We start from the raw sequence: 25,013 nt of genomic DNA on the forward strand, positions 1-25,013 counted from the left end.
ATCTGCCTGCCAATGCAGGGGACACAGGTTCGAGCCATGGTCCGGGAAGATCCCACATGCCGCGGAGCAACTAATCCCGCGAGCCACACTACTGAAGCCCGCACGCCTAGAGCCTGTGCTCTGCAACAAGAGAAGCCACAATGAGAAGCCCGCGCACTGCAACGAAGAGTAGGCCCTGCTTGCCGCAACTGGAGAAAGACCGGGTGCAGCAACAAAGACCAAAGCCAAAAATAAATTAATCGGGCTTCCCTGGTGGCGCAGTGGTTGAGAATCCGCCTGCCGATGCAGGGGACACGGGTTCGTGCCCCGGTCCGGGAAGATCCCACGTGCCGCGGAGCGGCTGAGCCCGTGAGCCATGGCCGCTGAGCCTGCGTGTCCGGAGCCTGTGCTCCGCAAAGGGAGAGGCCACAGCAGTGAGAGGCCCACGTACCACCAAAATAATAATAATAATAAATAAATTAATTAATCAATAAATTAATTAATTTAAAAAAAGAGAGAGAGAGACAAGATTCCTTACTATCTCCTTAAGAGAGGAAGGATTTTTTTCCTGGATTACTCAATGAAATGTGGCTTTCAGGGTCCCAAATAATGAAGGTCTCCAGACGGTAGACTTACCACCTGTGTAGGCACTAGACTTTGTCTCCTTTCCCCTCAACCAAGTTATTAAATGGAAACTCCAGGCCCCCAGATGTTCCTTGAACAGTAACTGCTTCTGATCCTTGCTCACATTGCTGAATTCATGATTTCCATTATTTTTGGCCTTTGAGAATTTTCTTTTACTTTTTTGCTAGGCCAGCTATACATTTAATAATATGTTGGGTTTTTAAAAAAAAATTTTAAAATACTTGTTTTTTAAAAAACAGACAGGGCTTCCCTGGTGGCGCAGTGGTTGAGAATCCGCCTGCTGATGCAGGGGTCACGGGTTCGTGCCCCGGTCCGGGAAAATCCCACGTGCCGCTGAGCGGCTGGGCCCGTGAGCCATGGCCGCTGAGGCTGCACGTCCGGAGCCTGTGCTCTGCAACGGGAGAGGCCACGACAGTGAGAGGCCTGCGTACCACAAAAAAAATAAAAATAAAAAAATAAAATAAAAAACAGACAATTATAGGTGTTTTACACAAAGTGTTATTAGGGTTTGTGGTCTGCCGTATTGCTAAAAATGGAAGGCAATAATTTTGTGGGGTTTTTTTTTACGCTTAGAGCTTTATTTCAGCTAGAACTTATTTTTGTGATTAGTTTGAGATAGGGTTAAATTTTTTTTCTGTAGATTCAAACAGCATAAAAGGAAGATACAATGGAAAATGGGCACTAAATGAGTGTGTTACGAACTCTGGTGAGTTCAACTTTAGGGGCAAAGGAAATGTCAAGTAATTAACAGATTGCTTTCATACCTTTGGTTAATGTCTGCTACCCACCCCAGCCCTGACTCCTTTTGATAATACAAAAGGTTAAAAATGACCTTTATTCTTTTTTTATAGTGCTTTATTCACTGCACTTCCCCTGCTCTCATACACCAGCTTTTCCCCAGTGAGCTTCATCACTGAGGATCTACTATTTACTGTTCACTCTTTTATACCTGACTCTTCCAGGATGGTGGGACCTAAATAAAGATGGGTGATTAGGATGGTGGGTGGATTTTAGGATTTGGGTCCAGATAAATGTAATCTGAGACTGCTAGTAAGAGACTAAGTATTAATGGTTGATTTGTAAATGCAACCCCATCTAAATACAGAAACTCAGAACCCAAGATGAATCCCATTCCTACCAACTGTGAGGGACTGTTCCAACTCTTTGAAATATCAAACGTATAAAATATAATATATGTAAATAGATAGATAAATAAGCCATTTTCTAGAACTTAAAGATTGTTTTGTTATAGAAAGATTTAAATTACAATGCACAGTCCTTTTAGAAATGAGAAAACACTAAACGAAGACTACGTTCTGTTTAACAATTAAGACATCCAACTTTGGAAGACCTTCCTAACTTTTGATTGGAATAGAAAAGTTTGCTTTCTCTCCTTTTTTAGGACACCATTTATTACAATGTAAATATTATAATTAAGTTACATCTTTGTGATGGAAGTTCCAATGTTGTATTTTCTCTTTTTTCCTGCAGTGAAGCCCGGATATCCCTTTTCTTATTTTCCACCTCTCTACTCAGAAGATCCCTGTGTTTATTTATCTCCACCTTGCTGATATTGTAAAGCATTTGTCTTTTAAAAATATTTATCTCCACCTTGCTTATATCATAGAGCATTTGTCTTTCTGAAACATTTTAAATTTATATTGGATATAGCTGATTTACAATGTTGTGTTAGTTTCAGGTATATAGCAGAGTGATTCAGTTATACATATACATATACCTTATATACATATATCTTATATAAATATACCTTATTAGCCCTATTGTTTTCCAGATTCTTTTAGGATCCATTTAGGATATTACAGAATACTGAGTAGAGTTCCCTGTGCTATACCGTAGGTCCTTGTTGATTATCTGTTTTATACATAGTAGTGTGTATATGTTAATCCCAAACTCCTAATTTATTCCTCACTCCCTCCCCTTTGGTAACCATAAATTTGTTTTCTATGTCTGTGAGTCTGTCTCTGTTTTGTAAATAAGTTCATTTGTATCATTTTTTTTAGATTCCACATGTAAGTGATAGCGTATATTTGTCTTTCTCTGTCTGATTTACTTCACTTAGTATGGTAATCTCTAGATCCATCTATGTTGCTGCAAATGGCATTATTTCATTCTTTTTTTAAGGCTGAGTAATATTCCATCGTGTATATATACTGCTTTGGAAGATCTAGAAGTTGATTTGATTTTTGTGCTCATACCCTAGTTGGACAAAAGTTTAGAAAAAAGGAAGCAAGCGTAAAACCTCATAGCAGAGGATGGTTTTAATCCATCAGCCTCTGGGTTATGGGCCCAGCATGCTTCCACTGCACCACTGTGCTGCTTTAAATGTGTGCTGTTTTAAGCCACTAAGCGTGTGGTAATGCGTAACAGCAGCCATAGGAAACATATACAGTATACAAGGGCTGGGCACATAGTAAATGTTCAGTGACTACCTTCGCCCCACCTTCACTGTTGGAAGAGTAGAAAAGAGTAGCTTTATTCCTTTGCCAGGCAAAGGGGGCCACAGAAGGCCAGCACCCTCAAGACTGTGCCCCCCTTCCTGGGAAATAGGAAGGGGTCTTATAGTTTTAGGGTGAAAAATAAGGCTGTAGATAAGGATTGGGGCTGATGTAGTCTTGCATTCTTCTTTCCTCCTGGAGACATTGAGATCATTAGGGCTGGTGTCAGGTGGTTCCAGAACAGGTTCTGGTGGTCATGACCTTCTTTCTGGAATGAAGGATGGTCACAAAGGAAAGGAGTGTTAGGGAGTGTTGTCTTGGAGAAGTAAACATCAGGTGCATAATACAACTTTAGCTAGAGGGCAATCATATTCAGAGTGCAATTAAGCAAGAAAGAGAGGGGGTTAAAACATCTGTAGGAGAACTTTTGAAGGAGCAGAAAGAATTAAGGGCCGAATGAGCGTTAACATAATGGAGGTGCCTCAACTAGTTTCTGCTATAGCATCACCTAAAGAACCACGATGGAGGAGTGAGGGAGACCAGAGTTGTCTGGGTTGACCATGTCAATTCTTTCTTGCTTCTTCTTTTTTAAAAATAAATTTATTTATTTTTGGCTGTGTTGGGTCTTCGTTGCTGAGCGCAGGCTTTTCTCTAGTTGCGGCGAGCGGTGCTACCCTTTTCTGCGGTGCGTGGGTTTCTCATTGTGGTGGCTTCCCTTGCTGTGGAGCAAGGGCTCTAGGCACGTAGGCTCAGTAGTTGTGGCACGTGGGCTCAGTAGTTGTGGCTTGAGGACTCTAGAGTGCAGGCTCAGTAGTTGTGGCACACGGGCTTAGTTGCTCCATGGCATCTAGGATCTTCCCGGAGCAGGGCTCGAACCCGTGTCCCCTGCATTGACAGGCGTATTCTTAACCACTGTGCCACCAGGGAAGCCGCCGTGTCAATTATTTCTGAATCTTTGGTTACATACAGGTTTTTAAAAAAAAAAATAAATAGAAGACCATCTACATTAATTTGCTAGGGCTGCCATAACAAAGTACCACAGACAGAGAGACTTAAACAACAGAAACTTATTTTCTCGCAGCTCTGGAGGCTGGAAGTCCAAGATCAAGGTGTCAGAGGGTTGGTTTCTCCTGAGACCTCTCTCTGGGGCTTGTAGACGGCTGTCTTCTCCCCATGTCTTCACATGGCCTCCCCTCTGTGTGTCTGTGTCCTAATATTCTCTCTCTCTTTATTTTTTAAATTTTTCAGCCATGCCGCATAGCATGTGGGATCTTACCTCCCCGAGCAGGGATCGAACACATGCCCCTTGCATTGGAAGCATGGACTTAACCACTGGATGGCCAGGGAAGTCCCTGATATTCTCTTCTTATAAAGGCTTTAGACATATTGGATTAGGGCCACCCTAAAGACCTCATTTAACTTTAATCCTCTCTTAAAAGACACTGTCTCTACAGACAGTCACATTCTGAGGTCCTGGGGGTTAGAATTTCAAAATATGAATTTTGGAGGACACAGTTCGAACAGCCATCATGCCACTGTGTCTGTAAGATGGCAATTACTATCAAGTTAGGATTGTATCTTCCCACAGACTGGCAGACAGGGGCCCTATCCTTCCCGAGGATTGCATTTGAAAGGAATGGCTTTCAGGTCCTTGACAAATTCACTCCTGAGTTGTAGGAGATACATATACATCTCAAAGGGACAGAGGAAGTGTTCATAGTTTTAGGCTCTTTTTAGTAAATGTTCTGTAATGTCAGGTCAGGGCCTATCGTCAGGTGTTGGGTAGAACAAAGAGTAAATTCTTTCGGTAGGTTTGAGGTTTTTCAGGCAAGTGCTTCAAGGTGGCTAGGTTCATCCTAGGGCTGTGGCCTTGAGCTGTTAGAGATCATGTTAGTGTTATTCAAGGCTTTTAATGTGTGTGGGGTAAGGAGAGGCGAGTGGATTAAGTCACTTATGCTAAAGGTTTGCAGTTTTTAGAGGCCAAGGCTGAGGCCTAGTGAAGAACGCAGCTCAGAGGGCCTGATTAGAATTGGAAAGGAAGAAGTAACAACTGTCACTGTTTGCAGATGACATGATACTATACATAGAAAATCCTAAAGATGCTACCAGAAAACTACTAGAGCTCATCAATGAATTTGGTAAAGTTGCAGAATACAAAATTAGTATACAGAAATCTGTTGCATTTCAGTACACTAACAATGAAATATTAGAAAGAGAAATTAAGGAAATAATCTCATTCTCCCTTTAAAACACCCAGTCACTTTTGAACAAATCGAAGTTCAATTCACTCTGGACCCTCTTCCCTATTGCAATACTATATTCCTGATTAAAATCTGCCCTTACCGGGCTTCCCTGGTGGCGCAGTGGTTGAGAGTCCGCCTGCCGATGCAGGGAACACGGGTTTGTGCCCCGGTCCGGGAAGATCCCACATGCCACGGAGCGGCTGGGCCCGTGAGCCATGGCCGCTGAGCCTGCGCTTCCGGAGCCTGTGCTCTGCAACGGGAGAGGCCGCAGCAGTGAGAGGCCCGCGTACCGCAAAAAAAAAAAAAAATTGCCCTTACCACTTTAACTAGTATCTGGTTTTGTTTATCTTTGATACTGATGATGACAGAATGTCCTCTTTAAAAAAAAAATTAATTTAATTTATTTATTTTTGTTTGTGTGGGGTCTTCGTTTCTGTGCAAGGGCTTTCTCTAGTTGCGTCAAGCAGGGGCCACTCTTCATCGCGGTGCGCGGACCTCTCACTATCGCTGCCTCTCTTGTTGCGGAGCACAGGCTCCAGACGCACAGGCTCAGTAGTTGTGGCTCACGGGCTTAGTTGCTCTGCGGCATGTGGGATCTTCCCAGACCAGGGCTCGAACCCGTGTCTCCTGCATTAGCAGGCAGATTCTCAACCACTGCACTACCAGGGAAGCCCCAGAATGTCTTCTTAAGTTTTAAGACAGGAGATGTTCTCAAATTGAGAGTTGAGAAAAATAGATGTTCATTGCTCCTTAAAAGCAAAAACCTGAGGTACACACACACACACACACACACACTGAAACCAAGGAGAAAAAGTCAAAGTGAATCAAGGGACAAGATACTCTTTGTCAGGGAGGAACTGATTAAAAATGCAGCAGAGGGCTTCCCTGGTGGCGCAGTGGTTAAGAACCCGCCTGCCGATGCAGGGGATACGGGTTCGTGCCTCAGTCCGGGAAGATCCCACGTGCCGCGGAGCGTCTGGGCCTGTGAGCCATGGCCGCTGAGCCTGCGCGTCCGGAGCCTGTGCTCCTCAACGGGAGAGGCCACAACAGTGAGAGGCCCACGTACCGAAAAAAAAAAAAAAAAAAGCAGCAGAAAACCAGCAGAGGAGTGAACTTCTTTCCTGTGTCTAATCACATATACCTCTACTCCCCTGGGGATGAGGAATTGGAGGAAACACAGACCCAGAGGCCAGACTGTGGGAGACATATCCTGGGCCATTATTTGGTATTTTTAGACAAATTGGTTCTTCATTCTTTCCCTGTTCCTCATTTATCTTATCTCAAAAAATGACGACTAAACTAGACTAAATAAGTGACGGCAAAGAAAGCATTGGCAGTAGAAAGAACATTGACCAGAAAGTTAAAAGAAAATGGATTTTGCAGCATTATTTACAATCGTCAAGACACAGAGGCAACCTAAGTGTCCATCAACAGATGAATGGATAAAGAAGATGTGGTATATCTATAAAATGGAATATTACTCAGCTGTAAAAAAGAATGAAATTCTGCCATTTGCAATAACATGGATGGACCTAAAGGGTATTATGCTAAGTGAAATAAGTCAGAGAAAGACAAGTGCCGTATGATTTCACTTATATGTGGAATCTATAAAACAAAGCAAATGAACAAACATGACAAAACAGAAACAGAGTTATAGATACAGAGAACAGACAGGTGTCTGCCAGAGGGGAGGGGAGTAGGGGAGGAAAGAAATAAGTGAGGGAGGTTAGAAAGTACAAACTTCCAGTTGCAAAATAGATGAGTCATGGATATGAAACATACAGGGTGGGGAATATAGTCAATAACTATGCAATATCTTTGTATGGTAACATAGAGTAACAGGACTTATCCTGGTGGTCATCTTGAAATGTATAGAAATATCAAATCACTATGTTGTGTAACTGAAACTAATGTAGTGCTGTAGACCAATTATACTTCAAAACAAAAGAAACAAACAAACTCACAGAAAAAGAAATCCGATTTGTGGTTACCAGAGGTGGGGGTGGGGGGAAGAGGAATTGGATGAAGGTGGTCAGAAGGTATAAACTCCCAGTTATAAGTAAGTACTAGGAATATAATATATAACACGATAAATATAATTAACACTGCAGTATGTGACATGTGAAAGTTGTTAAGAGAATAAATCCTAAGAGTTCTCATCACAAGGGAAAAGATTTCTTTATTTCTTTTATTTTGTATCTATACGAGATGATGGATGTTCCCTAAACTTATTGTGGTACTTATTTCATGCATATGTAAGTCAGGTCATTATGCTGCACAACTAAACTTCTCTAGTGCTGTAGATCAATTACATCTCAGTACAACTGGAAGAAAAAATGAAAATGGATTTTAGTGCCCAATCTGCCACTAACTAGCCATGTGATCTTAGATCAGTGATTTCAAATCTCTGAGCCTAATTTCCTCATCTGTGAAATGAGAGGGTTGGATTAGAAAATTCAATTTCATTCAGATGTATTTGTCAAATATTTATTGCATGCCCATCGCTGGAGCTACAAGGATAAAGGAAACGCAATCCTTTCCTTCATGCAGGTGGAGTTAAGGCTGCTGGAGAGTGTGGTGGAAATTACTGACCAGTGGATGGGGCCTGGGCAGGGAAGGAAGTGACCCTAAGGGATGCTAGTAGAGACTTGAAGTCAACCTGAGCAGCGCAGATTTAGTGTGAGTGAAAGTCATGTAAAGGAAACTGTGGTCACAAGTTGGATTTGGGGATTTGAAATGGTCAGATGTAGAGAAGTTCTGACTGGTGAAGAGATTACATTGTGCGGGCTTTAAATTATGAATGTATGATTTAACAGCTCATATTTGAATTCCTACAAGTAACCCCTTACAATGAAACAATAAAGCTCAGAGCAGTAGTTAACTATTGCCAAGTCTTTTGGTCTTTGGTGAGCTTTAGGAATCTAGACCTCCTCAGAAAGATCAGCAATTATGCTTCCTTGGGTCAGGGCACATTAAAATTGAATTGCCAATCCAGGCCACTCCAGACCACACATGATGCTAAACCGCGGTTCCAAGTGCGTTCTTGTGTTTAGCTGTCAAATGCCAGAACTTGCCTTACTGCCCATTCTATTTCAGCGTGTCATAATTGGCGGGGTTTTTTTAGAATTTTGATTTTTTTTTCAGTCTTAACTTTGAAAAAATTTCCAGGTATAGAAAAGTTGGAAAAACGGTATACTACACATCCTTAAACCCCTCACCTACATCAACCAATTATCAATAATAAATAAATGCCACGTTTTCATACTGTGTGTGTGTACATACTTCATGTGTATGTATATATGTATCTATATGTATCTATATACATGTATGTATACGTACACTTCGTCTTTAAATATTTCAGCATGCGTTTCTTGAGAAAAGGGACATTTTTATCCTCTGTGTGTATGTGTACATACTTCATGTGTATGTACATATGTATCTATATACATGTATGTATACGTACACTTCGTCCTTAAATATTTCAGCACACGTTTCTTGAGAAAAAGGACATTTTCCTGCACAACCACACGATCATGATCCCATCTAAGCAAACTAACATTAACTCAATAATATCATCTAGTATAAATTCCATATTCACACTCCCCTCAAAATGCCTTTCACAGTAATTTTTTCTTTGGATCAGGAATTTAATCAAGTTTCTGCCTTGCGTTTGGTTGTAATATCCCTTTCACCTCTGAATCTGGGGTGGTTCTCTTGCCTTTTGCTTTTGCTTTCCGTGGCACTGAATTTTTAGGAGAATCCAGGGCAATTGCCTTGTAGAATATTCCACCCTGGGGATGTGTCTGATGTTTTCCTTTAGATTTGAGTTAAGTGTGTCTGGCAAGAACATGTCCCAGGTGGTGCTGTGAACCTGACCTTGCCTCTCATCAGGAGGCACAGAATATCTGGGTGTCGCACTGTTAACGCTTGGTCATGGTGATGATCACCAGATCTCTCCAGTATAAAGACGTGCTGTTCTTTTTGTAATTACTGAGTCATCTTTGGAGTGATACTTGCAGTTCTTCTTAAGGTGGTCATCTCTGAGAAGAAAGATTGGGGAGAGAAAAGCAGAATAAGATGAGAAGGAAAGGACAGTGGAGTAAAGACAAAGGAAGGAAAGTTAGGGATGACAGGAAGGGATATTGGAACAGGTATCATAGTCTATTAAACAAATTAAAGGGTTGAAAACAAAACTGTATGTCGCACTTAAACTTGTATACAAAGCTTCCCCTAAATCGTGTGGGGAAAGAAGGAATGGGAGGCTAGGGAAGTGTGACTTAAAGAGCTGAGAGCAGACTTGCTTCCCTACTTTATTGGACCTTGATCCTGATTTAGGTTCAGTGACAATAAAATAAACCCCAACAGTATTCACTGAATTTGCATTGTTGACATTCCCACCTAGTAAATTTTTCTACTTCTTAATTATGCCTTTATTTTAGACGTGTCTCTTTCTTTTAATTACATCCAATTATATGTAATTGCAGAGTCTTAGCTCACTTCATTATGGCTATGAGCAGAAAAGCACTTTACCAGAGTGTTCTCTCTTTCCAAGTATTCTCTTTATTCCTCCTTCCAGCTGCCCGTGTGCACAGGGGAAGTTGAGTTCATACATATATGTTTCCCACTATCAACTGCACCCCTGTGGCAGATGTTTTCTGACACCGCTCCTATTGAGAGATGGGAACTGTGTCCTCTCCCTTCGAAACTGAGTGGGTTTTGTGACTGTTTAAGATCCACAGAGTGCAGTGGAAATGACATTATGTGACATCCGAGTCTGAGTCATAAAAGTTGATGCAGCTCTTATTTGCTCTTGGGAATATTCACTCTTGACCTTCAGCTGCCATGTATGCAGCCCGCCTGTGCTAAGGCCGCTGTGTTACCGAGTCCAAGCTCATATTGATGGCCTCATGACAGGCCAATAAATCGAGAGACGAGGTGTTGGGGCAAGGAATATCAACTTTATTAGAAAAGCCAGCAGACCAAGATGATGGTGGACTAGTGTCCCAAAGAACCATCTTTCCCCAGTTAAAATTCGGGCTTCTCTTATACTCAAAGGGGAGGAGGTATGGTTGATTGCTGCAAACTTCTTGGTGTCAGAATCCTCTGTTCTTGGAGCTGTCCCTGTAGGTCTGATCACCATGTTCCTGTAAACCTCGGCAAGACAGAGGTTACTCTCTGTTCTACAACTTTTTATCTCTATACGAATAGAAAAGTGTACACCTTTAAAGGTCAGAGCCTTCACAATGTGCTATCCTGTATATTTCAGGGTATAGGCAACATTCTAACTTGTGGCAAAAGCAATAGAATACAAAGATTAAAGTAAAAGAAACAGAGCTAATATGGAGTCAGATTTATTCTTCCCTATTACAGATGTACTAGCAGGAATACAGAATCAACTCCCAAGGAGACCACAGTGAGAGAGCCTGAGACCACAGAAACAGATGACTGGGCAGCTCTCACTCCCCCTCCCATTCTCCTTCCCACTACTCCAGCTCTAGCTATCAACTACTGGGTGTTGTTTCAAGCAATTTTGTTTGGGCTGATTTATTTTATGTGCAATAAAATAAATCAGCTCCTCTTCCTTCCAGTTTGCCACTTTTTTCTAAAGCGCTGGGTTCCTGTGCTTCTGGTTGGTCTAAAAAAAGGAAGCAGCTCAGTGATTGAGACACAGGAATGTTCCTATTAGAATGTAGTATCTGAACACAGACCTATGGACCATATCACTGTCACCGAGGCTTCCTTTTGTTGCTGTGTGCAGTGAAACCTCAGCCTTCCTTTTCTTACTTAAGAATGGCTGTCTACTCCCAACACTCACATTTCAGAATCTTAACAGATAAAAGCAATGCCAAGTGAGTCTAATTTAATTTAGCAAAGGCCTGGGTTTGGGACTCAGAATTGTTGCCTTTGGGTTTCTGCTTCTCTGCTTGGTTTGTCATTGAAAGGACGTCGGCATACTTTGAGCCTCCATTCTTCTCTGAGCTGGGACCAATACCTCTCCTATCTGCTTTGCCAGGGTACTGAGAGCCATATGTGATAGAATATTAGAAAACGTGTAAATTGTAAAACAGTGACTAAACGTAAGAAATGATAGATATCATCGTCACTGGGAAGTTATTCATCTGCTTTAATTTCCTCACCTGCAAGGTGGGAACAATATAACACCACCCTCCTCCTGCTCTCATCAAAATACTGCTTTAAGCATCCACAATAATATCTAAAGTCACTCAGATTGGGGGGTGGAGGAGAGGTCAGGGTGGAATATGTTAAGTAAAATACAGAGTATGTATTCAACAAATATACCTTGAGTGGCCACTATGTATTGGCACTAAGCTAGATGCTGGGCATATTGCAATCAAGAAATGGTCCTTCCTCTCAAGGAGCTTACTGTCTAGTGGAATGTTGTTGTGGACACATAAGGAGTCTATTTCAAGACAGCTGAAGAGGGGAAATCAGAGAGAGTGACCAAAGTGGGCTCAGATCTCCTGGGTGGCCACGTAGCATGGTGATGAAGATCACAGAGTCTGCACGTGACTACTTGATTCCGAATCCTGCTTCCACCACTTATTGCTGTCTGACCTTGGAAACATTATTAAGATCTCTGGGCCCAGTTTCCTCATCAGTAAAAGGAGAATACTAACCGACCTCAAAGAATTGTGGGAGGACTACATGAGCCAATGCTTGTAAAGCATTTATCACAATGTCTGGAACACAGAGTAAACACTCAAAAATGTGAAATGTTATTACTATAATAATAGTAATATACATAGTGCTGTGGAACCTTTATAACATGGAGCCCATAGTTTTGGAGGGGAAGTCAGAGAAGGCTTCCCAGAAGTAGTGACATCTGAGATGAAATCTGAAGGATGATAGGCATTAGCAGGTCAGGGACAAGGTACTGGGAGTGAGATGAGTATACCAGGCAGAAAGAACAGTCAGATTTGAGCGCTTTCTCAAACTCTCATGTGCACAAAAATCATCTAGGAGTCTTGTTAAAGTGCAGATTCTGATTCAGTAGCTCTGGAACAGAACATTTCTAATGCAGTTCCCAGGGAATGCTGATGATGCTGGTCCCTGTTCTACACTTCCACTCGGTAGCAAGGTTCTAAATGGGTGCAAAATCTCAAAAGGATACAGCGAGCTATTTAAGGATGGTTGGCATGAAAACGGTGGTTGGGGACTGCTGTGTTGAGTAGAGAGAAGTAGGAGAGATGAGGTCTAGGGTGCTGATCACAAAGGGACTAAATCACAAGGGGACTTACAAGTTAAGAAAGGAAAAAAGCAATTTGGAACAGCAAAGAGGGCTTTAACTGCCAAGTGGAAAGTGGGCTGGAGGAGAACCTCTCCAGAAGAAAGGTGACCAACTGAGAAGCTTCTCCTGTCAAGTAACAGTAGGTGAGAAATGATGGTACAAGCTATGTCAGTGGCCCTGGGGAGGGAGAGAAGTGGAGGAATTCAAGAGCTGTTAGAAGATATGATCAACAATTTAGAGATCGATTTGCGTGGGGGTGAAGGGGATGGAGAACACAAGAAAGGCACAGCACAAGGTTATCAGTTCGTCTCAGCTGTCTACAGTCAACACATAATTACAAAGCACATGGAGAATAGCTGCTCGTCAATGGCACACAGAGGCACTATCTTCTCCACCTGAGATGCTCCTGCTACTTTTGGCAATTGTTGACCTACTGTTTTCAAAATACCTTCATTTCTACTAACTCCTCAAGGTCTAATGGTAAATCTGTACTTCATCATTTAGCACTTACTCTCTTATTTTGTTCATTCGTTATGTGCGGTGTGTTGGCCTCCCCAAATTAGCTATTACTCTTTGCGGGCAAGGGCCATGTCAGATCTATTGTTTCCATTCTCCACAGTGGCGATGACCAGGTAGGCAGTTAATACATGCTAGTTGACTGGTTGATAGAACAACATCTAGATGTTTACATGTCAGTGCCATTTATTACGCATGAAATGACGACAATATCTGTCAGGTGTGGAGTGTTTTATGTACATTATAAATGACATCATCTTATTTGGTTTATCAGAATCCTCTGAGACCCTTATATCCGGGCAGCTTGGGTAATAACTTGTTTGACTACAGCTTCACTTAATTGTTTTAATAGAATGAAAGCCTATCCCATTACTGTTGAACTCTACTGCCATCTACTGTTCATGTGGTAAGTTAAGCTATTGTGCTGCCCACCTTTCTTCTTTACAATTGAATGTATGTTTTCTTCAGATCTCAAGGGCTTTCTATGCTTGGAGTTTCAATCCAGAGAAGATGCAATTTTCTAATAGTTTCTGGCACTTCATTATAACAAACCAACATGATATTGACAATTTTTCTCTCATTGGCAAAAAGAGTTTATGCCTTTATGGAATATTAACCATTTTAAAATGTAATGACACAATGGTCTTTTCATAGGCTTTTTTTTTTTTCCAGGAAAATTAAAAGAAAAAGGTCATGACATTTCTGAAGAATTTTTCTCTACTTTGAGAAGACATCATTAAACTGGACAGCTATCTAGGCTAAACTTCATTCAGGGTGTAAATCTTAATTCATCCTTCAAGGTCCTCCTCTCAAATGATACCTTCTCTATAAAACCTTCCCTAATTCTTCATTCTAGTAGTCAATTCTCCCCTCCACGATTGGTAATTGTTATAATGAACCACATGGTGGAAGGACAACAAAAATTCCAAAATTAAAAACAAAACTTTATAAATCGTTTCCTCTCATTCTTTCTTCTCTGATGCTTCTTGTTTTTCTATTGTAGACAATCAACATAAAACTGGACTCTCAGCTGTAACAATCTCATAAAGGGCTTTGTTTTAAGAAAGAGAACGTTTTAGGAAGGACAAAGACAGAAGCAGGGACACGTGTTGGGTGATCTGATGAGAATTCAGGCAATTTATTTTGTCTTTGCTCTAAGACTTAAGCCAACTCGCTGTTCTTAGGTACAAGACGGTGAAGATTTCAAAGGTTAACGAAGTGACAGTAGACTAGGACTTAAGCCCTTGCATATTTCCCCTCTAATGCCCTATTTTAGTATGAAAATATTAGTTTAAAAGGGGAGGGAGACACCAGGTAAATTTCTGGCATAGTTTAGGTGTCTGGAAGTAGTTCAGTTGGATTGTATTTAATGGGGAGGCCGTGCGGTGGTGACCAACGCCCAATTCCTTGAATTTCATAGACCTAGACTGAAGCCAGTTCTGCTACAGATTAACTGTGTTTTAGCGCGTCACTTGAGTTTCCGCAAAGTATAGGATTGGTCACTTCCTCTTCGGTGCACTGTACGTATTTCTACCTAGGTCCCTCTCATAGGTGTTTGCATGCTTTTCCTCTTTCTTGTTCAAGGTCACAGCACCTTGGCGCTCGCCCTCTGGGCGTCTGCGGTGTCCGGCCGTGTCCCTCCCTTACACCTGGCGCTTCTGTGGGGTTACAATCACAGACTCAATCCCACGTGTCATCTCCTCACGGCCAATGGATGAAAATCGCCAAAATTTACGGCAGCCCCACGCTCTGAAGAGGAATTACTGCTCAAGTGGAGGGAGGCAGGTCAGGGACCTCTTGTCCCTTTTTCCCCAGCCTTTTCTCAAACTGAATGTTTGTAGGAGTGGCCGGTACGGCGGTTGGCTTGCAGGTAGAGCTTTTTCCTGCTAGGAACACAAATCTTCGATTCCCGCTGGGTTTCCGGAAGCATTCTCATCGGACCTAGGCGGGGACCGACTTCCGGAACGGACTTCCCAGTCTTCCGAGTTTCGAGCCTGCCGCTTCCGTCCGGAGTTGCTTTAGGCTCCGGCTGCGAGTAGCTACTTCCGCCAGGAGTCCCTAGCGTTTCGGACGTGGAAAGTGGCTCTGCGGCGGCCTGCTCCTTGTCCCCTCAGCCTGCCCACCCGAGGCCGGGTCCCCAGGTGGCGGCGGCGGCTGGGCCTGTCGCGGAGCGTTCTCTCTGCCCGAGTCCTGGGCCTGGGGGAACCGAACGGTGAGGGAGCGACGCCCGGCCTGGTCCAGCCCAGGTCCAGCTCCGGCTTTCCCGGGGCCTGCGACGGTTGCCACAGGCCTCGCCGCGCCCACCCCAGCCTGGGGCGGGGCACGACGTCCCCGCCCGCATTCCCGCCCCTTCTGCCTGCCCAGTGCCTGGTCATTCCCTTCAGCCCAGCGGCGGCGTAACCGTCTCGCCCCTCCGGGACTCGGCAGTCCCCTGGCTCCGGCCGCTAGGGAACATGGAGTTTGCGGAGCTGATTAAGACCCCACGGGTGGACAATGTGGTGCTGCACCGGCCTTTCTACCCGGCCGTCGAGGGGACCTTGTGTCTTACTGGCCACCACCTGATCCTGTCCTCCCGGCAGGACAACACGGAGGAGCTCTGGCTCCTCCACTCAAACATCGACGCCATCGACAAGCGGTGAGTGCCCATCCCACCCCCTATTCCGCGGGGAACCTGGGGTTCTCAGGTGCAGGTCTGCGGAAATGCGTCCCATCGCCCAATCGAGCCCCCTCTGGCCTAGATTGAGGGTTTGAGTTTTAGAAAGCAGAAAAACATCCAAATGAGATACCTGGTTTCCATTCAGTCTGGCTGGGTTATCACGTGGTTGTTATCATGATTATTATTTTTGGTACATAACACCATGTGGGGGGATATGCAACGTTTTCTTTTAAAATTTCTTTTCCTTGCACCGTCATATTCCTTGAATGTTAATTGTCCATCATAGTTAATGAAGTTGTGATTGAATGTGATTTAGGTAAAGTCTTTACTTGCCACTTTCGAGTATGTAGTGTCTAAATTCCACAAAACCTTTTCCCCTCCTCTCAGAAATGTTCAGTTTATCATATTTCTCCTTATTTCTTACCTTTTGGGTCATCAATTTAAGACTTCCCATTATGGGAGATTATAATGTCTTTTATTTATTTTTACTCTGGCTTTTGGAAAGAACAGAGTAGGCTCTTAAACAAAGATATTAATTAATTAACCTCTTATTTTGCACCCCAGATTCTGTCTTTCCAGGGTAGTGCCTGAGACAAAAAGTTATACTTTCTTTGCAGTCAGAATTATCATTTCCCCGATGGCTTTGTACTTACTCTAGCCAGAAGAAGGTAAATTGGTTATCCGGTGAACACTAAAGTATAAATGAATGACAACAGCTTTTTCTATTACCTCTCAAGACAATTTGGTTACAGTATTAAGAAGATTCCTAGAGAGGTTATGTCTTAAAAGAAAATACTTTCTAATAGTAGAAGTTAAAACGGGTGAAGTGGTGATAAATTTATTTTTTCAAGCAGAGGGCTCCTGTTAGATTCCTGAGATCACCTTCTCCTGTGTAAAAGTTTTCAGCTGTTACTCATCTATCAATATTCAGTTTAACCATTTCAATCTGCCACCCCTTTCACAGGTTCTTATGTTAATCCCGCAATGAGAAGTAATTCCCGTCACCTTGAAATCCTATAGCTCCTTAATTATACCTCTTTCATAAGTATATTTTACAATCTGTATTTTGATAGTTACATATATGTTAGCTCCTTGAAGCCAGGACACGAATTTGGTTAATTTTTATCGCCTTCAAAACTGTGGCATGGGCAGATAGGCACATAGGAAATAAAAGGATTAACCACTGAATGGTCAGTGGTGCCATAGAATACAAATTAGAGTTTCTCCATGCCACCAACTCTTTTCTTTCTTCCTTACCTCTTTCTGTGGTTGCTTTTCACTCTCTCATTTCATCGTATTTATCTAGCATTTACTACATGCTGGGCCTGGTTGGGCTAAAACAAGTATTTAAGATAAGTACTTTTTAATCTGTTAGGGGAGAAATGACAAACTGTACACATTTATCTTTTTCCTGGGAAGCAGCATGATATAATGAAAGAGCTAGGTGGTCAGATCAGAGTTTGTTGAGTTGTTGCTTTCAAAAAAGAGTTACTTCCATGTGTCTTCTATATGCTGAGCTCTGTCTGGGCTGTGCAGATGCAATGGTGACTAAGACAGATGAGGAGCTTATGTACTAGTGGAGGAGATGGACATTCACATAAATCAACAAATAAATATAGGGCTTCCCTGGTGGTGCAGTGGTTGACAATCCGCCTGCCAATGCAGGGGACACGGGTTCATGCCCCGGTCTGGGAAGATCCCACATGCCGCGGAGTGGTTGGGCCCGTGAGCCATGGCCGCTGAGCCTGTGCGTGCGGAGCCTGTGCTCTGCAATGGGAGAGGCCGCAACGGTGAGAGGCCCGCGTACCACAAAAAAACCCCAAAAAACAAAAAAAAACAAATAAATATATAACAACGTCAGGTAATAAATGCCAGGAAGGAAAATAAAGGAAGATGTTAGGATAGCGAATACCTGGAGTCAGTGTATTTAGAAAGAATGTTTGAGAAGACAAATGACATTTGAATTAATGAAGGGAGGAAGCCTGCAGTGTGAATATTGGAGGAAGGAGCATTCCAGCCAAAGGGAATGCAAAGGCAGAGACTTGAGACAGGACCATGCCTGGCATGTAGGAGGAAGAACAAAGAGGCAGGTGTGGCAGGAGGGCAGTGAGCATGGGGTAGAAGCTAGGGGGACTAGGGAGACGGCAGAAACGTGGTTGGAGGGATAAGCAGGGGCCAGATGGTGCAGGGCCTGTTACGCCATTGGGATGGTTTTCATGGGAAGCCTCGGAGAGTTGAAAGCGTGGAAGTAGCAGTCAGTAGACTTCTAGAAGATGATTCTGGTGGCTGGCAGAAAATGGACTGTAGAAGGGCAATGATTTCTTAGCAAATCATTACAAATTTTTCCCCTTTCTGTGGATTGCCTGTGAATTTCCTTGGTGTTTCTTTTTCTGGTGTTTTGTTTTGTTTTTTGGCACCAGTTCCTTATATACTCTCTAGGTATTAATTGTTCGCTTAGACATTGCAGATATCCTCTCCATATCTCTCACCCATTTGTTAACTCTTGTGTGGTGCCCTTTGTGGAACAGAAGTCCTAATTTTAATACAAAATTCATCGATGCTTTATGGTTTGTGCTTTTTAAGTCTTAAGAAGTTCTTCCTTATCCCCAAATTACTAGGATATTCTACTTTTCTTCCATTTTAGCTTTATAGTTTTACCCTTCATTTTTAGGTCTTTAATTCATTTGGATTCTACCTTGTGTTTCAAGTGTGATAAGAATCCAACTTTGTTTTTCTTCATGTAGCAAGCCAGTTTTCCTAAAACCATCATCTAGCAACCCATCCTTGACTGATTTATCATATAGCAGGTGGTTACATATATATGTATATATAACATATACAGCTTTTGCCGTGCCCCATAAGTTTTGTAATGTCAGGTTTTTGTTTTCATTTTTTTGTCTGTGTTTTATAATTTCCCTTGTGATTTCTTCTTTGATCCACTGCTTGTTTAAAAGTGTATTAATTTCCATAATTTGGTGAATTTCTCAATTTTACTTTTGTTACTGATTTCTAACTTCATCCCATGTGGTCAGAGAAGATACTTTATATGATATCTTTTTTTTTTTTTTGGCTGCACCTCGCGGTATTTGGGATCTTAGTTCCCACACCAGGGATCTAACCCACACCCCCTGCAGTGGAAGCTCAGAGTCTTAACCACTGGACTGCCAGGGAGGTCTCTATATCTGTCTTTTATTTTTATTTTATTATTATTTTTTTTTGCGGTACGCGGGCCTCTCACTGTCGCGGCCTCTCCCGTTGCGGAGCGCAGGCTCCGGACGCGCAGGCTCAGCGGCCACGGCTCACGGGCCCAGCCGCTCCGCGGCACGTGGGATCCTCCCGGACCGGGGCACGAACCCGCGTCCCCCGCATCGGCAGGCGGACTCTCAACCGCTGCGCCACCAGGGAAGCCCTATATCTGTCTTTTAAAATCTGTTGAGACTTGATTTGTGGCCTAACATACAGTCTATCCTGAAAATTGTTCCATGTGCACTTGAGAAGAATGTGTATCCTATTGTTGTTGGGTAGCGTGTTTATGTTTGTTAGGTCTAGTTAGTTTATTGTATTAAGTCCTCTGTTTCCATATGTATATCTGGTGGGGTATTAAAGTCTCAAACTATTATTGTAGAACTGTCTATTTCTCCTTTCACTTGTGTCAGATTTTGCTTCAGATATTTTGATTGTCATTAGATGTGTAAATGTTTACACCTTCTTGCTGTGTTGAACCTTTTATTAATAGGTAATGTCTTTGTCTCTCATAACCATTTCTGATTTATAGACTATTTTGTCTAATACTAGTAAAGCCTTCCTTGCTGTCTTTTGGTTACTGTTTGCTTGGAATATCTTTTTCCTCCATCCCTTCAATTTCAGCTTGTTTGTGTCTTTGGATCTCAAGTGAGTCTCTTGTGAGACAGACTATAGTTGGATCATATGTTTTTATCCATTCTGCCAATGTCTATCCTTTAACAGTTTAATCCGTTTACATTTAAAGTAATTATTGGTAAGGAGGGTCTTACTTCTGTCATTGTGCTGTTTGTTCTCTCTATGCCTTAAAGCTTTTCTGTACCTCATTTCCTTCATTATTGTCTTTTGCACATAGTTGATTTTATTGTAATGAAATGTTTAAAATTTTTTCTCATTTACTGTTGTGTATATTCTGTAGCTGTTTTCTTTGTGGTTACCATGGGGATTACATTTAACATCCTAAAGTTATAATACTCTAATTTGAATTTATACCAGCTTAACTTCAAAAACATACAAAAACTCTACTCCTTTATAGCTCTGTCCCCACTGCTTTCCATTGATGTCATAAAATTACATTTTTATGTATTTGGGCCTGAAAACATAATCTAATAATTCTTTTAAATGTATTAGTCTCTTAAATCATGTAGAAAATAAAATGTGCATTTACAAACCATTGTTACAATAATACTAGTTTTTTAAAAGAAATAACTATTTTTGGCTATGTTGGGTCTTTGTTGCTGCACGCAGGCTTTCTCTAGTTGTGGCAAGTGGGGGCTACTCTTCATTGCGGTGTGTGGGCTTTCCATTGTGGTGGCTTCTCTTTGTTGCACGGTCTCTAGGTGTGCAGGCTTCAGTAGTTGTGGCACACGGGCTCTAGAACGCAGGCTCAGTAGTTGTGGCACACGGGCTTAGTTGCTCTGCGGCATGTGGGATCTTCCCAGACCGGGGCTCGAACCCATGTCCCCTGCATTGGCAGGCGGATTCTTACCACTGCGCCACCAGGGAAGTCCCAATACTAGCTTTTATAATTGCCTTTTTAAAAAAAAATTAATTTTATTTTTTTTTACCTTTTTGAGATATTTATTTCTTCATTCAGCTTCAAGTTACTGTCTAGTGTCCTTTCATTTCACCTTGCAGGATTCCCATGAGTATTTCTTGCAGAGCAGGTCTAGTGCTCACAAGCTCCCACAGCTTTTGTTTGTCTGGGAATGTCTTAATTTCTCCCTCACATTTAAAAAAAATTTATTTATTTATTTATTTATTTTTGTCTGTGTTGGGTCTTCATTTTCTATGCTAGGGCTTTCTCTAGTTGTGGCAAGCGGGGGCCACTCTTCATCGCCGTGCGCGGGCCTCTCACTATCGCGGCCTGTCATTGCGGAGCACAGGCTCCAGACGCGCAGGCTCAGTAGTTGTGGCGCACAGGCCTAGTTGCTCCGCGGCATGTGGGATCTTCCCAGACCAGGGCTCGAACCCATGTCCCTGCATTAGCAGGCAGATTCTCAACCACTGCGCCACCAGGGAAGCCCTCTCCCTCACTTTTGAAGGACAGTTTTGCTGGATATCAGATTTTTAGTTGACAGTTTTTCCTTTTAGCACTTTGAATATATCAGCCCACTGTCTTCCAGCTGCAAAGTTTTTGAGTTCCTGGTGTGGGTCTCTTTGAGTTAAGCTTACTCGGAGTTCATTGAGGTTTTTGGATGTTTATAGTCTTGTCTTTCATCAAATTTGGGAAATTTTCAGCCATTATTTTCTCAAATATCGTCTCTGCCCTTTTCTTTCTCTCTTCTCTTTATGGGACTCCCACTGTGTGTGTGTTGGTCTGCTTGTTGGTACCTCACAGGTCACTTTTCTTTAATCTTGTTTTCTTTCTGTTTCTCAGACTTGATAATTTCCATTGTCCTGTCTTCAAGTTTGCTGATTCTTTCTTCTGCTTGCTGAAATCTGCTTTTGAATCCCTCTTGTGAATTTTTGATTTCAGTTCTTATACTTTTCAGCCCCAGAATTTCTCTTTGTTTTTAGGTTTTCTATCTCTTTATTGATATTGCTGTTTTGTTCACACATTATATTCTTGACTTTCTCCATATCTTCCTTTAGTTCTTTGAGCATCTTTAAGACTGCTAAAGTCTTTGTCTAAGATATCATCTTCCATCAAGTCTTTTTTAGGGACAGTTTCTGTTTGTTTATTTTTTACCTTTTGCATGGGCCATGCTTTCCTGATGATACCTCTGCCTTGTGATTTTTTTTTTTTCTTTGCTCAACACTGGACATTTAGATCTAATAATGTGGTAACTCTGGAAAACAGATTCTCCCTCTTCCCCAGGGTTTGCTGTTTTGGGGGGGTTCTTTTGTTTATTATTTTTGTTATTTTGACTGCTGTAGGATGTCTCTATGCCAAGGATCAGCCTGAGGTGTAAACTTAAGACTTTCTCAGGTCTTTTCTGAGCCTGCGTATGTGCAGTCACAGTCACTTCCTAATTTTCCTATATATACAGTTGTTTTCAAATGTCCTGATCTTTAATGTCTGGTTCCTGAATGCGGAAAAGTAAAAAATGAAGAGGAGTGGGAAGAGAGCTGACCCTGTAAATCCCCTGAAAGTCACCAATTGGGGGCTGGAGGCAGCTTGCAACAGTGGGAGGAATTGCAACAATGGCTGCCTCCCTCTTTGCACCTCTGTGATCAGAATCAGCAATCAACAATCACAGCACAGATCCCTAATATTTGGAGGACAGGGTCCTTCCTGCCCACCCTGGCTCCTATAAACTGTGTGCAAGCTGCTCTAGTAACATATACACAGTTGCCTGTCACTTGGGTGGGGGTGGGGAATGGGTAGCTACTATTTTGCTAAGAGCTGAATTTATCCAAAATTAACTGCAATTTATTATCCAAGTCTTTCCCTAGAAGTTGCAAGCCTTTAATAGACGTCAGAGTTCCGAAATAGGTACAGCAAAGAGATTCTGCCAGTGCAATTGTTATCTACATGGGAAGACAGATTCCTAATGCTTCTGATTTCACTATCTTTCAGAATCCTTTCCCTTATTGAGTTTTGAGGTGTTTTTTTTCTAAGTATATTCTGATACAAGTCTTTTATCGATTTGCAAATGTTTTCTCTCAGTCTGTGGCTTGTCTTTTTATTCTCTTTAACTGTGTCTTTCAGAGAGTAAACATTTAAAATTTTGAAGACATACAGTTTATTAGCTCTTTTATAGACTGGAGTTGTGACATCTAAGAAATCTTTGCCTAACCAAAGGTCACAAAGATTTTCTCCCATGTTTTCTTCTAGAAGTTTTATAGTTTTAGGTTTAGATATATGATCCATTTTTAGTTGGTTTTGTATATGGTTCATGTACAGATCCAAATTCTTTTTTTATATAGATATCTGATCGTTGTAGCACCATTTCTTGAAAAGTCTGCCCTTTCTTCAATGAATTGTCTTTGCACACCTTTGTCCATATATAAGTGAATATATTTCTAGACTTTCTTCTCTATTCCATTGATCTATTTGATGCCATTGCTGCCGCAGTCTTTATTTTTATATTAAGTCTTTATATAGTGTTAGCTGTCTGATTTTGTTCTTATTCCAAGTTGTTTTGGTTATTTGAGGTCATTTGCATTTCCATATGCATCTTAAAAATATTTATTTATTTATTTATTTTTGGCTGCACCATGCAGCTTGCAGGATCTTCCCTGACCAGGGTTTGAACCCGCACCCTTGTCTGTGGAAGCACGGCATCCTAACCATTGGACCGCCATGGAATTCCTCCATATGAATTTTAGAATCAGCTTGTCAATTTCTTTTTAAGAAAGGTCTGTTGTTAGAATTGTGGTGAACCTGTTGATAAATGAACTTGATGAGAATTAACATAGGCTATTATAATATTGAGTCTTCTGACTTACGAACAAATCTCTCTATCTTATTTAGATCTCAAATTTCTTTCAGCAATGTGTTACAGTTTTCACTCACAGGTCTTTCATATCTTTTGTCAGAATTTCCTCTGCATTTCATATTTTTTTATGCTGTTTCAAGTGATATTTTTCAAATTCAGTTTCCAATTACTTGTTTGTATTAATCATTAAAAAAAAATTTTTATTTTATTTTTGGCTGCATTCTATCTTTGTTGCTGTGCATGGGCTTTCTCTAGTTGCGGCAAGTGGGGGCTACTCTTCGTTGCAGTGCGTGGACTTCTCATTGCGGTGGCTTCTCTTGTTGCAGAGCACAGGTTCTAGGCACGTGGGCTTTGGTAGTTGTGGCGCACGGGCTCAGTAGTTGTGGCTCATGGGCTCTAGAGCACAGACTCAGTAGTTGTGGCACATGGGCTTAGTTGCTCTGCATCATGTGGGATCTTCCTGGACCAGGGCTGAAATCCATGTCCCCTGTGTTGACAGGCAGATTCTTAACCACTGCGCCACCAGGGAAGTCCAGTACAATGTTGAAAATAAGTGGTGAGAGTGAACATCCTTGTATTATTCTTGATCTTAGTGAGAAAGCATTCAGTCTTTCTCATTAAGTATGCTATTAGTGGTAGAGTTTTTTGGTTTTTTTTGTTTTTGTAAATGCTCTTATCAGGTGGAAGAGGTTCACTTCTGTTCCTAGTTTGCTGAAAGTTGGGTTGTTTTGTTTCATTTTAAAATCATGAATAGCTGTTGGATTTTGTCAAATGCTTTTTCTGTATCTATCGAGATGAGCATATTGTTTTTCTTTTTCAGTTTGTTAATATGGTAAATTACTTTGTTAAACCACCGTTGCATTTTTGGGATAAACCCCATTTGCTTGTGATACATTATCCTTTTTTTTTTTTTTTTTTTTGTGCTACATAGGCCTCTCACTGTTGTGGCCTCTACCGTTGTGGAGCACAGGCTCCGGACACACAGGCTCAGCGGCCATGGCTCACAGGCCCAGCTGCTCTGCAGCATGTGGGATCTTCCTGGACTGGGGCACGAACCCGTGTCCCCTGCATCGGCAGGCGGACCCTCAGCCACTGCACCACCAGGGAAGCCCCATTATCCTTTTTATATATTGTTGGATTTAATTTGCTAATGTTTTGTTTAGAAATTTTACATCTATGTCTATGAGGGTTATTCATCTGTAGTTTTCTTGTAATGTTTTTGGGTTTTGTATTTGGGAAATGCTGGGCTTTAGGTGTGAATTGAGAAGTAATTGCCTCTTCTCAGTTTTCTGGAAGAGTGTGTCTTGACTTGATAGTATTTTTTCCTTAAATGTTTTATAGAATTCATTAGTGAAGCCACCCAGGACTGTAGTTTTCTTTGTGGGGAAGACTTTATTGAAAATTTCAGTTTATTTAGTAGATATAGATCTAACCAGGTTATTTCTTCTTGAATGATCTTTAGTAGTTTGTGTCTTCTGAGGAATTTGTTCATATCATTTACCTTGTTGAATTTATTGGCATAAAATTGTTCCTAATATTCCCTTATTATTTTTTAATGTCTGTGGAGTCTGTAGTGATTGTAACCTCTCTCATTTCTGACATTGGTAAATTGTGACTTTCTTTATTCCTGATCAGTTTGGCTAG

General features: G+C 41.7%; 1 protein-coding gene across 1 annotated transcript in view; it reads left to right on the plus strand.

Annotated features, from left to right (window-relative positions):
- The first annotated feature begins 15,066 nt into the window (after window positions 1–15,066).
- Window positions 15,067–25,013, plus strand: part of MTMR9 (myotubularin related protein 9) — a 92,097-nt gene continuing 82,150 nt past the window's right edge. Inside the window, exon 1 of the mRNA XM_059071299.2 lies at window positions 15,067–15,723. Within this exon, the coding sequence (XP_058927282.1) occupies window positions 15,542–15,723 (182 nt within the window). The 5' untranslated portion in view covers window positions 15,067–15,541. The remainder of the gene's footprint in view (window positions 15,724–25,013) is intronic.

This window comes from Kogia breviceps, chromosome 8 (genome assembly GCF_026419965.1).
Source record: "Kogia breviceps isolate mKogBre1 chromosome 8, mKogBre1 haplotype 1, whole genome shotgun sequence".
NCBI classification, from domain to species: domain Eukaryota; kingdom Metazoa; phylum Chordata; class Mammalia; order Artiodactyla; family Physeteridae; genus Kogia; species Kogia breviceps.